General features: G+C 41.3%; 1 protein-coding gene across 3 annotated transcripts in view; it reads right to left on the reverse strand.

Moving 5' to 3' along the window:
- Nucleotides 1–11,699: 11,699 nt before the first annotated feature.
- The window catches only part of septin9b (septin 9b), a 72,273-nt gene continuing 68,323 nt past the window's right edge, over nucleotides 11,700–15,649 (reverse strand). For all 3 annotated transcript variants that reach the window (XM_023412796.2, XM_023412797.2, XM_023412795.2), the window contains exons 10-11: nucleotides 14,103–14,154; nucleotides 11,700–13,348 (exon numbers count right to left, since the gene is read on the reverse strand). In XM_023412796.2, coding sequence (XP_023268564.1) covers nucleotides 13,135–13,348; nucleotides 14,103–14,154 — 266 coding nt within the window. In that variant the 3' untranslated portion in view covers nucleotides 11,700–13,134. The remainder of the gene's footprint in view (nucleotides 13,349–14,102; nucleotides 14,155–15,649) is intronic.

A 15,649-nucleotide genomic window follows, 5' to 3' on the forward strand; every position in this document is an offset into this window, starting at 1 on the left:
GGCGATGGCAGGGGATGGAGAGGAGGGGAGGAGGGGGGGGGGTGATGGAAGAGGAGGAGAGAGCAGCGGTCGGGTGGGTGGCGGGTGAGGGGGAGGGGAGGGGCAGTGCTGAGAGATGGATGGCTGTGCCAGGCAGTAGCAGGCAGGACCATGGATACTCTGGCACGTAGTACGTGTATGTGCGTGTGTATGCGTGTGTGTGTGTGTTGTGGGGGAGGGTTATTGATGTCTCCTCGCTGGGGGCCAGGGGGGCCAAGAGGGGGGAACAATAAAACACCAGAGCAGCGACACCAATGGACTCCTGCCTCCTAATTAACTACATAAGGATGAGCACTGAGACTGAGCGAGGGAGCTAGAGGAAAGATGCATGTGGAGAGATAAAAAGAGATAGAAAGAGCTGACAAGATTGAGAGAGGACAAACCTAACTGAATTACATTTAGTGGGTCACAAGCACAGCAAGACGCTTCCCTCTTTCCAACAAGAACTACCAGCCATAAACACATCTGTCTGCGCTGCAGGCCAATACCAGCACTGCCACTCACAATGTCAGCCTGTAACAGGACATCAAGCTCCTTCACTGACAGCAACAGCATGTGTGTGTTTATGTGCGGGTGTGTGTCTGTGTCACAAGTGGTCTTCTTGCTTTGGTCATTTACAGTTCAGTGGTGTAGAGAGCGAGGCATCCCTGTTATTGTGTGGGTCTCTGCAAATTTGTATGTGCACAGGAGCATTGGGCGTGTGAATGGGTACGTTGGGGTGGCTATCGAATCACCAGAGTGTGTCATGAGAAATGTTGATGCACACAGAGAGAGGGAGAGAGAGAGTGAGAGAAGCCGGGCTACCTACGGCATTCCCTTTCCAACATTTGCCTCATGATTTCTCTTCCCCTTCCCTGTATCAACACCCCAGTCAAAGTGCAGCCAGGGAGAAAATTAATTTCTTATTACCTGATTATATTATTAGGTTTCGCTTGGAGTGTCAGTTAAATATTCCACATCAGCATTTCATCAGGCATGGTATAGCATGGTATAGAGGAGTGTATTGTGAAGCAGGGCCATGGGTTAAACAGGACAGGCCAGCGGTCTGAGTCTGACTTGGGGGCTGTAATCGTCTGAGACGTGCCCCCCCCCAAGGAATAAAGACTGGCGCTGGCAATATGCTGGCAGAAAGCAATTTGCTCGAGTGCTATTCCCTCTCTGGCGTCCACCGGACACACAGTCTCTTGCAAGCATACACACACACACTCACATACACACACCAAAGCAGCCAGAGCAATGCCCGGCCATTCTTTACGAGTTTCACTCAGGCAAAGCACTCACCGACATACACATTTTGTGTCTCACGCACATGCACGCACACACACACACACACACACAAACAAACAAACAAGCTACAGCTTTTTGTCAAAGAGGTTCAAGCTAACTACATTCATCCAGCCAGCCCTCAGATTTGCCTTTCATTCCTTCTCTGCGCCAACGCAAGGAAGACCCCGACAAACCACCCCCTCATGTCTCGCAGACACACAAACTGGCAGTGGAATCCATACACCATCAGATGAAGAAAATGAAAAATGATACTGATGTATTGTGGGGGCATGTTCAAAGCTATATACATTATATAAAAAAAAATGAAAGAAAGCAAGATAGACATTCCAGGTGTAAATCAATCTCATCTTATATATCCCTAGCTCAAATGTCCTGATAAGTCTGGATGGGGGTACGGTAAACAAAATTGATCGTTACAAAATTCATGAGATCCAGAAATCCTAACTTGGGTCTCTTTCCTGCTGTAGGGCAATGTTATTATTTTTTCCATCCCTTGCAACAAATCTACACACTCAGTGGCTAAGGCTCGAGAAAAGGGCAAATTTGCATACCTTCCATAAGGAAGAAAATCTGATCATATAAATGTAAATAAGGTGAGCTTAACTTATATTTTCCTTGAGAAAATAGTGAACTGATAACACGGGTGAGCAGAGGCGAGGAGGTGGATGGAGTGGAGAGGGCTTCAAGGGGCTTGTGGATCACAATATGCATTAATGTCAGGGACTGACAGTGGGAAATTAGGTTTTTGTCCACATGCTGGCACAGGCCTGAAATGGCACTGCTTAGGACCAACAGCAGGAGGCAGTGGTGCAGCAGCAGCATTACAGATGCAAACACAGCGTTCTTTTGCACACTTTTTGTACCTATCTATTATCCACCCCCATTTTGCAATGTATTGTTTCAAGTTTTTTTAATTGCATACAGCAATAGCAAAAAGCAATGACCCAAGACAGTAAATCATCTTTATGTCATTACTCATTGAGATTTACACTCACTGAGCACTTTTTTAGGAACACCTGTACACCTGCTTATTCATGCCATGATGCAATCAGGTGGATATGTAGCAGCAGTGCAATGCATAAAAACATGCAGATACAGGTCAAGATCTTCATTTAATGTTGACATCAAATATCCCAATTGGGAAAAAATGTGATCTCAGTGACTTTGACAGTGACGGTTGTTGGTGCCAGACAAGCTTGTTTGAGCATTTTTGAAACTGCTGATCTCCTGAGATTTTAGACAGTCTCTAGAGTTTTTACTCAAAAAAGTGTGAAAAAAAAAAAGAAAAAAAAGAAAAGGCATGGCAGCGGTAGTTCTGCAGATGGAAAAATCTTGTTGAAAGATCAGAGGAAAATAGTCAGACTGGTTGAAGCTGATAGAAAAGCTACAGAATGCAGATAACCACTCTTTGCAACTGTCATGACCAGAAAAGCATCTCAGTATGCACAACAAGTTGAACCTTGAGGCAGATGGGCTACAACAGCAGAAGATTACATTAGGTTCCAGTCAGGAACGTAGAGAAATCTGAGGCTGTAGTGGACATTAACTCACCAACACTGGACAGTTGAAGACCGGAAAATCCTCACCTGGTCTGATGAATCTGGATTTCTGCTGAGGCATACAGATAGTAGAGTCAGAGTTTGGCATCAACAGCATGAATCCACGGACCCAAGCTGCCTTGTGTCAAGAGTACAGGCTGGTGGTGTAATAGTGTGGGGAATATTTTCTTGGCACACTTTAAACCCCTAAGACCAATCAATCATGGTTTGCATGTCACAGCATATCTGAGTATTGTTACTGACCATGTGCGTCACTTTATAGCCACAACCTACCATCTTCTAATGGCTACTTCCAGCATGATAATGCACCATGTCGCAAAGTAAAAGTCGTCTCAAACTAAATTCATGAACATGACAATGAGTTCAGTGAACTTCAGTGGCCTCCCCAGTCTCCAGATCTGAATCCAGTAGAAAACCTTTGGGATGTGGTAGAACAGGAGACTGGCAGCATGAATGTGCAGCTGATAAATCTGTAGAAATGATCTGATGCGATCACGTCAACAAGGAGCAGAATCTCAAAGCATAGTCTCCAACATCTTGTGGAGTCAATGTAATGAAGAACTGATGTTGTTTTGAGAGCAAAGAGAGGCCCGTCCCAGTGTTAGTATGGAGTTCTTAATAGTGCTGGTAATGGCAGACTTAATGAGAGATCTATTAGTGTACATACAATTGTCCAATAATAATACAAATTAATATCCACTACACAGTTATCCACCAGCTGACTGAATTGAGTCGTGCGAAACAAACACCCGTTTCAACAGTTTACTTTAAGGTCCATCACTGTCAGTATTCACCTTTCTAGCATGTGTCCAATCAATTTTATTGTTCATTTCCATTTGATCTATTCTTATTGAACTGACATACATCCTCCCCTTTGTAAAATTAGCATTTTGTCCTTTTCTGTTCAGTAACTGTAATACAATCATATGATAAAACTCAGTTTAACCACCTGTAGTGTAAAAGTGTTTTGAAAAATGACAACTGAGGAGTTGCACCTTTAAACTAAAGCTTACAACATGTGATAAGTTGCACTAAAATTGGGAGGTGATTGTGTTACTAATGAAATATGAAGATTTATCAGATTTCATCTGCTCCTTTAATGACACCCTCTGAAGCTGAAGATTACTGAAACAAACTGTTAAGACAGTTGGTTCAAATAGAGGGCCACAGTTCAATAGAGAAGCGGTTCAATGCATTTTGACCTGCAAGGCAAACTCAATGTGTCATTGGAATTCTATGAGAAAATAACAAGAAATGTATACGCTGAAAAACTGTAAACTGATGTGATGTGTTATTATTGTTTTCTAGAAACTCATAAATGTAAACATATTGCCAAGTCTGCACCTTTTTCTGCAGAGAACAGAACTTCTCTAATGGTATATGAATGAATGCCCTTGTCAAATTCAACATAAGCATTTGACTGCTTTACTTCAGCTAATATACTGTATTTGTCTGTGAGGCACGCAGGCTTTCAGACTGAATGTAATTGTGACAGAGAAAAGTTCATGGCTGAGAAGATACAAGACAAGCATTCTATTAGCCCTCTCTGGGACATGCTGCTCTACCTACGGAGAAAATGAAAGGACAATCTCTCTGGCTGCATGCGCACCGCAGGCTCAAATCAGATTATTTTCCCCACCTATTGTGACTCAGAATTTGATCTTTTCATTTCTGTCCAAACAAACACTCAATTTGATTTTCCCCTTGTTTTGGCATACAATGAAAACATCAGATATAAGCCACAAACTGTACGTGAAACGGAAAAGAAAAAATCAGGTCTGAGGATGCTGTTTAATTCTTCCTCTGAACAGTACATCCCACGAGGAACAAAATGTGATTCACATTATCATGACCTCGAAGGGGGTTTCATCACAGTGTGGCTGTGAGGATGCCAACTCGGTCAATGGCGCATGAAACTGCCTCTTTTTATTGGTATGGCATTCAATCAGTTCCTCTTGGGTATATGTCCTTGGCTTTGCAGTGGGGGGCCGACCTATTACAGCACTCGCTGCACCTGCCCACATCTTACTACCCAATCCTTTTTAATACCCCTCCCTCCCAACGCTCCTCGCTTCCATTCCTGCATAAATACAATCAGCCCTGTCAAGAAAGGCACAACCACTCACTCTCTTCCTCCATTGTTTCTGATTGATTATGTAGAGGAACCATTGCTCCATCCTCCCATCCCTCCCCATGTCTTTGAATTACACTGGAGTTGGCTCGATGCCAGGGGATCCTCCCCCATCCTTCCTAATCCCACCCTCTGACCTCATAGGATGCCCACCCACCTATACATCAACCTCGCCCACCTCTGGTGGGGCGGCAGTCACCCTCAGCGACTAAAAGAAAATGGGCACAAGGTGGGAAGAAGATAACCTTTTTCACAATTCCATTGAGAAACTCACAAACAACACAGTATCATTCATGCTGTAAATTGCACCATTGCTCAGCCAGCGCCCACACACTGAAAAGACAGAAACACAGCTGGCATAGGTGAAAACTTTAAAGGAAACAAGTTATTTCTCTGCAGAAGAAATTGAGGAAGCAATATTTTTATTTCACCAAGCCCACAAGGGAGCATCCTATCTGCCACAGAGTAAAAGGATGGCCACATGAGAAACCATCTCCCACTTTATTACTCAGAAAGAGGAAGAGGTGGCTGTTTTCTTTCAGTAGCCTGGCAGTGGTGGGTAGAAATACAACTGCCGTGGTATGCCGAAGCACCTTGAAGGCTGATGGGGAGTCCATATTTCATTGTCAATTGCTTCTGTTATCATGCAATGCACATTCACTGGCGCTCTGCATCGGTGTGAGTCTTAACTGATGTGCCAGTCAGTCAGCCCCATTAAACCCCAAAGCAGTCCCTGGGCAGCCCTTTTGTCTTCACTATTTGTTCCCCTCAACAGCACTAAACAGCAGCTCCCACAACATTCACTCCAGCTAAACAACCTTCGCCTCCCAGGAGAGGTTTGCCTTCTCCTCACCCACCTCCACTGACTGTGACTTTAATGAAATATGCAGCTGTCTTTTAATCAAAACAAGGCCAATTTGCATACGGACAGGAAGGGGCGGTGGACCCTCCTCCTCCTCCCCACACCCTGACCGTGCCAGAGCTGGCTGCAATCCAAGCAGAGGAGCGCCCTGATGTCGGAGCGGCGGGAAGGAGATGGCAAGGGGGCGGAGGAGGAGGAACAGGAGATGCGGGAGGTTTGGATGGGGGCAAGGGGAGGGAATGGTGGAGTAGGAGGGGCGGGAACATGGCTAGAAACAAGCAAAATCCAAATTAAGCAAACGAACAGATGGATGTGGCACATTAGCATACATCAACAACAAACAGGGGCGCCATGCTTCGTGTCCATGAGAGTGAGTTGGCAGGACTCAAGGGTAAATCGGGCACAGGATTAGAGAATATTAGTGGTCTGTGTATGTCTGCGTGTACACATATTTGTATTCGTATAAGTAAGTTGGTGATTTGAAAGCTGCTGATTAGCCCAGAGTGAACAGATGAGACAAAATGCAATTGTCAGCATGCACAGTTATAATAAATGCAAAGCCATTAACGAACAGCGATTAATTACCAACAAATTACCTTGCGTCGATTATTTTGGAGCCGCTGTGCAGCGAGGCAGGGGGTGTGTGAGCTGGGCAACGGGTAGCGATCTTTTGTTTTGGATTGTTTTCGCAGCTCAGGACTGAGGAACAGGCAGATATAACAGAGTTCTCTCCTGTTCTGTGTGTGTCTAAGTAGCACTGAAGGAGACCGAGGCTGACGAAATATATGTGTGTGTGTGTGTGTGTGTATATGTATGTGTGTTAGGGAATGAGAAAAGCAAGACAACTAGCCACTGGTGCCACACCAACACAGACAGGCGTTGGCTCGCTTAACGATAGGCTTACCAGGCAGATGGTGAACCGGCTGACTAGAAGTCTCTCTGGTTGGTTTTCTGACTGTCTGGCTGGCCTGGTGGCTCATTGGTTGTCTGGCTGGAAGAACTCTGCCTGGTAACGACAGAGCCAGTGAAGGAAGAAGGAAAAAGTGTGTTTTTCAACACTGTGGGGTTCTTTTTCTTCTCCGTTTCCTCTTTTAAAATCTGGCTTTGATCTTTCACTTGGCATTTTGGTGTAAATTTACACACAAATTGATAATACTGTGGCATTCATTTTTAGCTGACAAAAAGCCATTAAGGAATAACACACTGTTACATTACAATGATGGAAAAGGCAGATATGCTGGCTTTCTTCTGACATGAATGCAACATGAATCACTGTTTTCCTGCCAGAAGACTGGATTGGTAAGGTGCCACCGTGGAGCAATATGGTGGTGTATAAAGTGCAGTGATATATTAGGTGATATGGTCCAGCTGAGCCACATAATATACCTGCTGTTAGATTTGGCATTCATTTCTATATTTGTAAAGCAGCACTGCGGTGGAGGGAAGAGGAGTGCCACAGCTAAGCCTGGTGCAGCCTGTTGAGCTTTCATTACGTTACTAATGTTACAAAACATTTGTGATTTCACAATTAACACTTTAATACTTTCCTATCTAAAATTAGCGCAAGCTGTATATTTTGTAAATATTACACACACCTATTTTATTGTCTTCTAACTGCTTGTCATGTGACTGTCTTGGTCCAATCATGATTTGATGAGTGATTAACCCTAACGCCTGTGGTAAAAGGTAGGCTAGTTTAAATAGGTCAAGATGGATAATAACCCTAAGATTACAGACCCCCCACTTCCGTATGATGAACATCTCGAAAGAACGACTGAAGTCCTTCGCCTGACCAATAGGGAAGTGGGCATGTTTTAATCCAAACCCCGGGCACGTTCACATCAGCAATTTGGGAAAACTTTGGTTATCTCCTCCATAAAACAAAACAAACGACAAAAAAAAAAAAACAGTCCTGAACTGAACCATGGACTTCATTACACTGTTACTATAGGCTCAGTGAATTATAACAAGCTCCATTGGGAAAAAAAATACATTCATACCTTACTAATATCCAACTGCTCCACCGCTGCTGTCAATCCAGCCGACACATCAACACCGAGCCCAGCCAGCCACCTGCAGACACACCGCTCACCATCTGAGAGAAAGTGAGGAACACATTTCACAATGCTGTCAAAATTAAAAGCTCATCACTTCAACATTGTTTGAGCTGATGTTACTTAAAATTATGCCATGTAGCTAGTGAACAAACAGTAGCTCAGCATGTGCTGCATCTGCTAACTCAAGAAAGTACTCAAAAACATGATTAAAGCATCCCAGGGGAAGTTTCCTCTGTTCTTGTGACTTTTGTCTACACATTTCTTAGAAACAAAGGCTTTGATGAGTGCTTATGATGATGAATAAAAAATGGGTCTGAACTGCTGAACAGGCCAGTTCCAGCTCTCGCATTCAGCCATCCCATTAGCTGGTGGTTGTGCGAATGATTAGAATAGAAATTATTCTAAACAACCATCCAATGCATGCTGTGATAAGTCACAGACCCGCAAAGAGGTGGACTGAATGAATAAATGGCTGAGTGACTGAATGAATGAGCGGTGACAGCAGGTTTCAAGGAGAGTGCACAATCTATTATTGAGACCAGTGTCCTGCAGTTCAACAAACTGTGGTTCTCACTTCACAATACTTGATAATAGTTCTTCCTGAAAATCATGAACATAATAAATTCATTTCACTCACACAGAGGCCATTTTGGACTTTAAATGGGAAATTTGTAGCAGCAAGAAGCAGCGCAGCCCAGCATGTATGTCCTTAGTAAGAGCCTCATTTAGCCAGAAATCAGGTACCCTTTAGTAGCTAGGAGCTAAATAAGGTAGCTACATAACGAAGCTACCCTCGAGGCAGCTAGCTAGTACAGCAGGTAAAATAAGGTGGCCATAACTTCAAACATTTATGAAACTTTGGAGCCAATTAGTATGCATTTTTGTACAGACTACTTCAGATTCTATCACCTTAAATTATTAAAAATATCACGGTGTGAAAATATATGAAATATATAATAAACGCGACCACTGATTAAAATTAACTTCACGATATGAGTGCAGTGTATCACGCTAACAAATTTGCTCATGCACTGTAGATAATGAAAGATGGCACAAATACACAAATGAGATGTTTTAAGTTATTTTGCCATTAAGTTTTCAGGGGAAAGTGTTAATTCAGTTGTCCACTTCTGTGCTCATCAGCCTTTAAATTCAGCATGATAAAGTCTGGCTTGTGTGATGAAAATATTGCAAATTAAAGCTAAAAATAACAAAAACCCAAAGCCCCGACTGTTGCTAATTCACACCCACGTTCATTTCATTAAGCCTTATGTTCTCCTCTCGCTGAAAAGTTCCTCAAAACCGCAATTTGAGTTAATTAGACAATGACTTTTAAAATACTTTTAAAATGAAAGGCCAAGGACTGTAACTTGGTTGAAACGAGTAGAAACTCTGTACTGCTGCAATATTTCACCACCCACATGCTCAACTGAAAAGAAAAGCAAATGTGAAAGAGAGACAATGCTTACAGAAGGAGTCACTTGCTTGAACCCATGTATTTCAGGACAGAGGGGGTTTCATCAGGGTTTCTTTCTTACAGAGCAGGTAAAAGTACGATGGCCTGAGCCTTTCCTAGTCATCCATTAACGACCAGACACATAGGAGGCCGGCCTCTGAAAGAAGCTGCACCGACAGCCCAGAAATTTCAAAATAAAAGTTCTCAGAAGTTTGCTTATGGAGGAATGTTAATATCTACTTAGTCTACTTAGTAAAGAGGAATTATTATAATAGTTTTTGTACGTTCTTAATAATTACTCAGATTTCAAATGCTTTCTGTTTCTGTACTTTGTGTGGGGTTTTGGGGGTTTTGGGGTGGATAGAGTATAGAGGTTGTGCTTTTACCCCCTTTACCCCCTTCCTGCAAAGGCCATAAGCTGGGATGTATTTGCTGAATAAAGTGCAGGCTCTTCCAATAAATCAGATAGTGTTGCCAAGTTATCTTTCCCATTTATAAAACAAATGAGAGCAGAGGCAAGGTCATAGTATCTATAGCACCACCAGGAATATTGTTAGTGCCTGTCAAAATGTAGACCACATTTGCAATAAGTCAAACATAATCTCTGCATCTTTGATCAAAGGTTTTCTGTTCGTTTTTTATGAGGAGGATACACATGTTGGAAATGTTTTTTTCCCCCCACAGTTATTTCAGATTTTCCACAGTCTGCCATTTCAAGAAGAAAGCTCCGTTTGGCTCAGACAGTCTCTCTTTTTGCCATAAGGTAATCCATCTGGTCTCTGAACAAATCTGTCCTGGTGTCATACGATGTAAAAATGCAATGTAGACTTTGGTAGAAGGTGGGGAATTCTTGGTTACAATCACAGTAACTACAGCTACTATTAGCCCGCCACCTTTTACTGTCCAATTTATGGCTCTATTACATGAATTTCCATTGACTGAATCATTGTATGAGACAAAAAAAATGCAATATCAGTGAGGAAGAACAGATGTCAGTATGTATGCACCACCAAATTGGTCTAGTACCTGTGCCAGCCAGTGGGCCTGGTGCTGTCATAGCAGTGTCAGAGATGTCATTTTCACTCACCTTCATGCTTCAGGATGGCTGTCTGGGAAACTGTTTAGATAGAGGTGTCAGCGGTAGGTGAGTGTTCAATAGATAGTGATTTTCCTGCAACTGTCATTGTCTCTCACCTTAACATTTCTCGTTTGTCACCATGGCCGTGTCGTCCTCAGCGCAGATGAGCTTCAAACCAATGAATCCAACACAGAGATGGCAGGAAAAGCCACAGCAGGAGCTACAATGTGTGAAAGGGTGACAATGACCTTCGACAAACAACACTGTCAACACATTATGATCAGCAGGGTAGTTGAGAAAGAGTGTGACAGGAGGTGTAAATGAGAAGCCCTATTAAACCAGTGCTGTGTGAGCATGGCGTGATGCTACTGCAAAAGCTGCAAATTCACATCTCCTCTCAGTTGGGTTTGAATTGTGAATGGTGTATTCTGTATCTTTTATTCTATCTGAATGCAAAGTATTATGAACTGAGCTTGTGGATGTGTCTTTTGTACAATGAAACACAGCTGCGCATATTGCTCAGACAGTTGACAAAAGTATAACGACTGACAATAGCCTGAAGGATATACTGTATTGTAATATTTTCATCCTCCTACTTCTCAATCTATTAAAAAATGATGAAATGGTTTCACAACGTTTAGTTCTTTATTCAAATGTCGAATGTGAAAACTTGCTTTAAGTTTAATATGATACTAACAGGAAGAAACAGCTGTTGTGTCACTTACAGATTGTTTCACTACTGTTCAACAACTATACATACCTATTATCTTTCACACTATTATGCTGTTGTTAATGTTGCTTTATCTAAATGAAAAGCACATAATCTAGGTTCTTATTTTGGAATAGGTAAAAGACTTTGAAGGAGCCAGACCTCTCTGAGATGTTCTAAATTTACCTTGGTAAGTAAAGTGTAAGTGTTTAGTGGTCTATTCCTTAATCAAAGAGATAATACTTCAGTAAACATTCAAAGGATATGACTTTGTTTCAAATGATTAAATGTTGATGAAAAAGATTTGAGACCATCAACCACATATCAAAGTCTAAAAGATTATGACAGTGATATCTGAAAACATGTTTTTAAGAAAATGTTCTGAACTAATTAAATAATGTTGTCATTTTAACCTTAGTTGCTAACTGGTGAAATATTGAAATGTTTTCATGGATTTAACACAGAGTCCCTTTAATTAGTTTAAACTTGAGAATAAAGTTTTGACAATCAAGACAATCAACTTTAAACAATAAAAATATCAATCTTTATTCTTTGAGATAGCATATCAAAGATAAAACCTTGATCTATAATACCATAACAAATTACACAAGAACTATACAACAGTAAACAAAGTGTAACCCAATAACTTTCTCTGGATAAAAGACAATAGTTATCTCTTCTCATTGCATGTATGGGAAATATTTTTATTGTGTCTTAAAGAGACAAAACATACACTGATGACTATGTTTGTTAGGAAATTATGAGAATGTTACAAATTTAGATGTGGCCATTATAAAACATCCCTTGAGCTCGCATGAATGCACACATTTTTCACAAGTATTAAAAATACTGTGACATATGACATCACTGTGGAATTTCGTGGGTGTTATTCAAGGTTGCTTGGAACAAATTCCTCCTCACGGTGAATAGTAAAATATCCTCCTCTGAAAAAACACTTAAAACTTGCAACATAAATTTCATCGGTCTTGCAATGATCTATTGGCAGGATGTAATCAACTGTAATTAGTAATATTGAAGGAACAAATACAGACCACTTTACTAGCAGGCTAACTCCTCAGGCACCAGTTAGAGTGGAGCCTAACCAACAGGGCACGACATGCTGTATGAGCGCAGGCAACAGAAAACAAAACACCGTCAAAACCTAAAAGATCATCACTGTTTATGACCTGCAGCAAACCTCTGGAGGCCAACAGCTGGAATGAAAGTTGAATTATGCTGATTACACTAAACCTACACATAAATACTTATTCATAAATCAACTCTATATACTGTATGTGCTTCTCTTTAGAACAGAAAAATTGACTTTTATTTGGTTTGCAGTAGGAAAAAAAAAAAAAAAAAAAATGGACAAAACAGCTGCATGGGATAACGGTTGCACAAATTCCTCCACGACCCCGTCTTATACAATATTAGAAGGACATGAACAACAGCAATATAAACACAATAGTAAATGAGCAATGTAAAATGCAAGGTATGACTGCATTACACAACATTGGCATTATATAGAAAGAGACAGGCTGGTTTGGCAAAAAAAGGGGTTTTAAAAACATCATAACACAATGGAAAAATGACAAAGGGACTCATTTTTCCACAAGCTGCTCTACACTGCTATTGCTTTCTTTTTTACTTTGCAGTGCAGAGGTGTCAACAATATCTTTACTTCCTCCATAATACTATAAACCTAACCTAAATATCCCTACTTAACCCTAGTATCTATACAAAACTATACACCACAACACAAAGCAGACCAGGCCAGTGGCACTAAGAGTTATTTCTAGTTTAGAGCTAATCTAGTATCATCCGATATGCTGGTCTTCTGATGGTCTTCACAGCATGAGTATAGGCATGTTCATGTAAACAGAATACATGTGTGAGTGTATGTTTTGTGCCTGACTGTGTCCTGAAATCATAATTTGGCACCACACAGGACTCTCTCTACATCTCGTGGGACAGGGCTTCATGCTGGGCAGCCACTCCGTTGGCCTGCAGGGCGCTGGGCTGATCTTCATGCTGACCGTTGGTTTTTGGCTCAGCAGGATGATCAGATGGGTGAGAGATGAAATGGCCATTGGATTCATTCAACCGGCGGACACGATATGTCTCGTAGTGGATGCTGCCTGTGATGTCCTTGATGTTCTGCATGTGTGTCCTGAAAGAAAGAAAGAAGACAACACCAGTGAGTGTTGTTCCCAAAGTGGGCGCTTTGAGGACAGGCCACACACTCTGCACCAATGGTTCAAATATCTACAAGAACTAACTAAAAAAAAAAACAGCAACACATGAGGTCATGTGTGCATGTATGTTGTCACAAAAAAAAACTAAGAAAATGTAAGCAATTTTTCATTTTAAACAAAACAAAAGAAACACATTTAACCATTCAGTATACTTATTTTTTTATTCATAGCCATTGTATTTCTGTAATATTGATGTCATCATATATTTTACGTCAGTTATTTGATGTACAACAATATATTCAGACACCCATGGTTATTTTAGCTGAAAGGGGTTGCATGTGTATCAGGTTGTACAAAATCACTATTGAGAAAAAGAAAGTTTGGGAAATGTTGTTATAGCCTCTAGTCAGACACAAACAGAGACTCCTGTACTAATAGGCAACTTAAATGCTAAGATTCATTGGAAAACCTGAGTAGAATTGCCTGTTGTACCACTGTGTAGAGAGGCACTCAATCCATCCAGAAGAATTTAATTTGTATTGATTTCAGTGGGGAAGTGAAGCTTCAAAGAGTCTCAGTGCTGTTTCCAATTCATTTCAACAACTTAACAAGATAAAGAGAGTGATATCTGATCTACTAGGAGGCTCGGTCCTAAACAGGGTTTTTATACAAGTCCCTATATATGGTAAAATTGATAAAAATAAGCTCTAGAGAGCGAAAGAAGTTCACCTGATGAGGAGGTCTCGCAGGTAAGCAAACTCACAGTGTGCAATGTTCTCAACTGTAAAGAGAGGAAGAGGAGAGAAAAGAGGAAATATTAGTTGTAATATTAAAATAATCTGCAGTGATAAGATACTAAAACTAAAGTAAATATGATGCCTCAGAAACCCCCTTTCAATCCAGCTCACCTCGCCATTCCCTATCCTACCACAAGATGGTGGTGTTGCTCACAAGTCAAATGAAGGGCATCCTCTAACATGACATCTCCAGCAATTTTGTTAAGCCAAGATAACACACTCCTCCACTTTCGAGTAATTTAATACATCTCGGCTCCCCTCTATATGGCGGGACTTTAACTGAGACGTTTTAACAAACTCCCCGTGACAAGCTGCTGGTGCCTCCAGTAGGGCTAACACATGTTTGAATTATAGATTATGTCAAGAGTGTAAATGAAAAAAAGGAGGGTGCTATTTATGTAAAGCTTTGAAATCCAGGGGCAGGAAATTAAATTCTCTTTGAAAGGAGGAGAGTGGAATAACTGCCGGGTCTGTGAGTGCTGATTAGTGGCGTCGAGGGAGCGCGCGACTAACTTGTAACGAGCTGCACTGCTGGTATCTCTCTTTTCTACTCCTGGTGAAGCATGAAGTCCCTATATACAGTGCAATATATACATTTTAATGCATGCCTACTCCACTCTTTTTCCATTTCAAATTATCCTCTCAACCTGTGAAAATAAACAGTTTCTTCTCCACTTGTGATATCATAGAGCCTTAACTTCTGGCTTCTCCTCTGAGGCCTAATTTATGATGTCGGTGCCGACAAGTCCAGCAGCTCAGCAGCTTCCTCTCTCCTCCTTTTCCTTGTTCCCTCTCTCCTGCTGCTTGGGTTTGCTAGAATGGAGCCATTGTTCTTTTAGCTGGACAAGACGGCATTTGTCCCTAAGTCTGTGTACTTCACCTCTCTCACCCTGCAGCTCACTGGAGTTAATTTCATAATGCTTGCTGAGAGAGTAGTAGCTACTTTACTGCCTCAGAAATATTATCTTTTTAGGAAGAAAAACAGCCTTATTTTAATTTGAACTACAAGCATTTCTAATGTTTTTCCACTGGGTTTTAGAGAGGTTTCATAAGCCTGTACAACACTTCAGTTCAAATTAAATAGTGAAAATAACCCAAAAGTGACATAACATCGCTTTAACATATTTACAATTATGATAATTGTATAAATTCTTTTGACATGCTCTTTTGACAGACCGGTGTCCAGTCCATCCAGGATGTCTCTTTAATGATTCATAAGATTCTTAATTAACCAGCAAGTTACAAACGCAACAGACAAGCAGGTGTCTTGTCCGAAGTAATATTTAATCTTTTTTTGTTTTTTACAATGTATATATAGTACAGCCAATGGACTGCAGTTCAGTTCAGGATGCTGAAGTGCATCCCGGGAAGGATGGCTTCCTTCAGTTATATCCTTGGCCTCCAATCATACTTTCATGCCCCGTCCAGACAGATGTTCTCACTCACTCACTCATTCACTCACTCACTCACACACTCACA

This window comes from Seriola lalandi, unplaced genomic scaffold (genome assembly GCF_002814215.2).
Source record: "Seriola lalandi dorsalis isolate HSWRI2012SDOR001 ecotype SW California unplaced genomic scaffold, Sedor1 jcf7180002054487, whole genome shotgun sequence".
Taxonomy (NCBI): domain Eukaryota; kingdom Metazoa; phylum Chordata; class Actinopteri; order Carangiformes; family Carangidae; genus Seriola; species Seriola lalandi.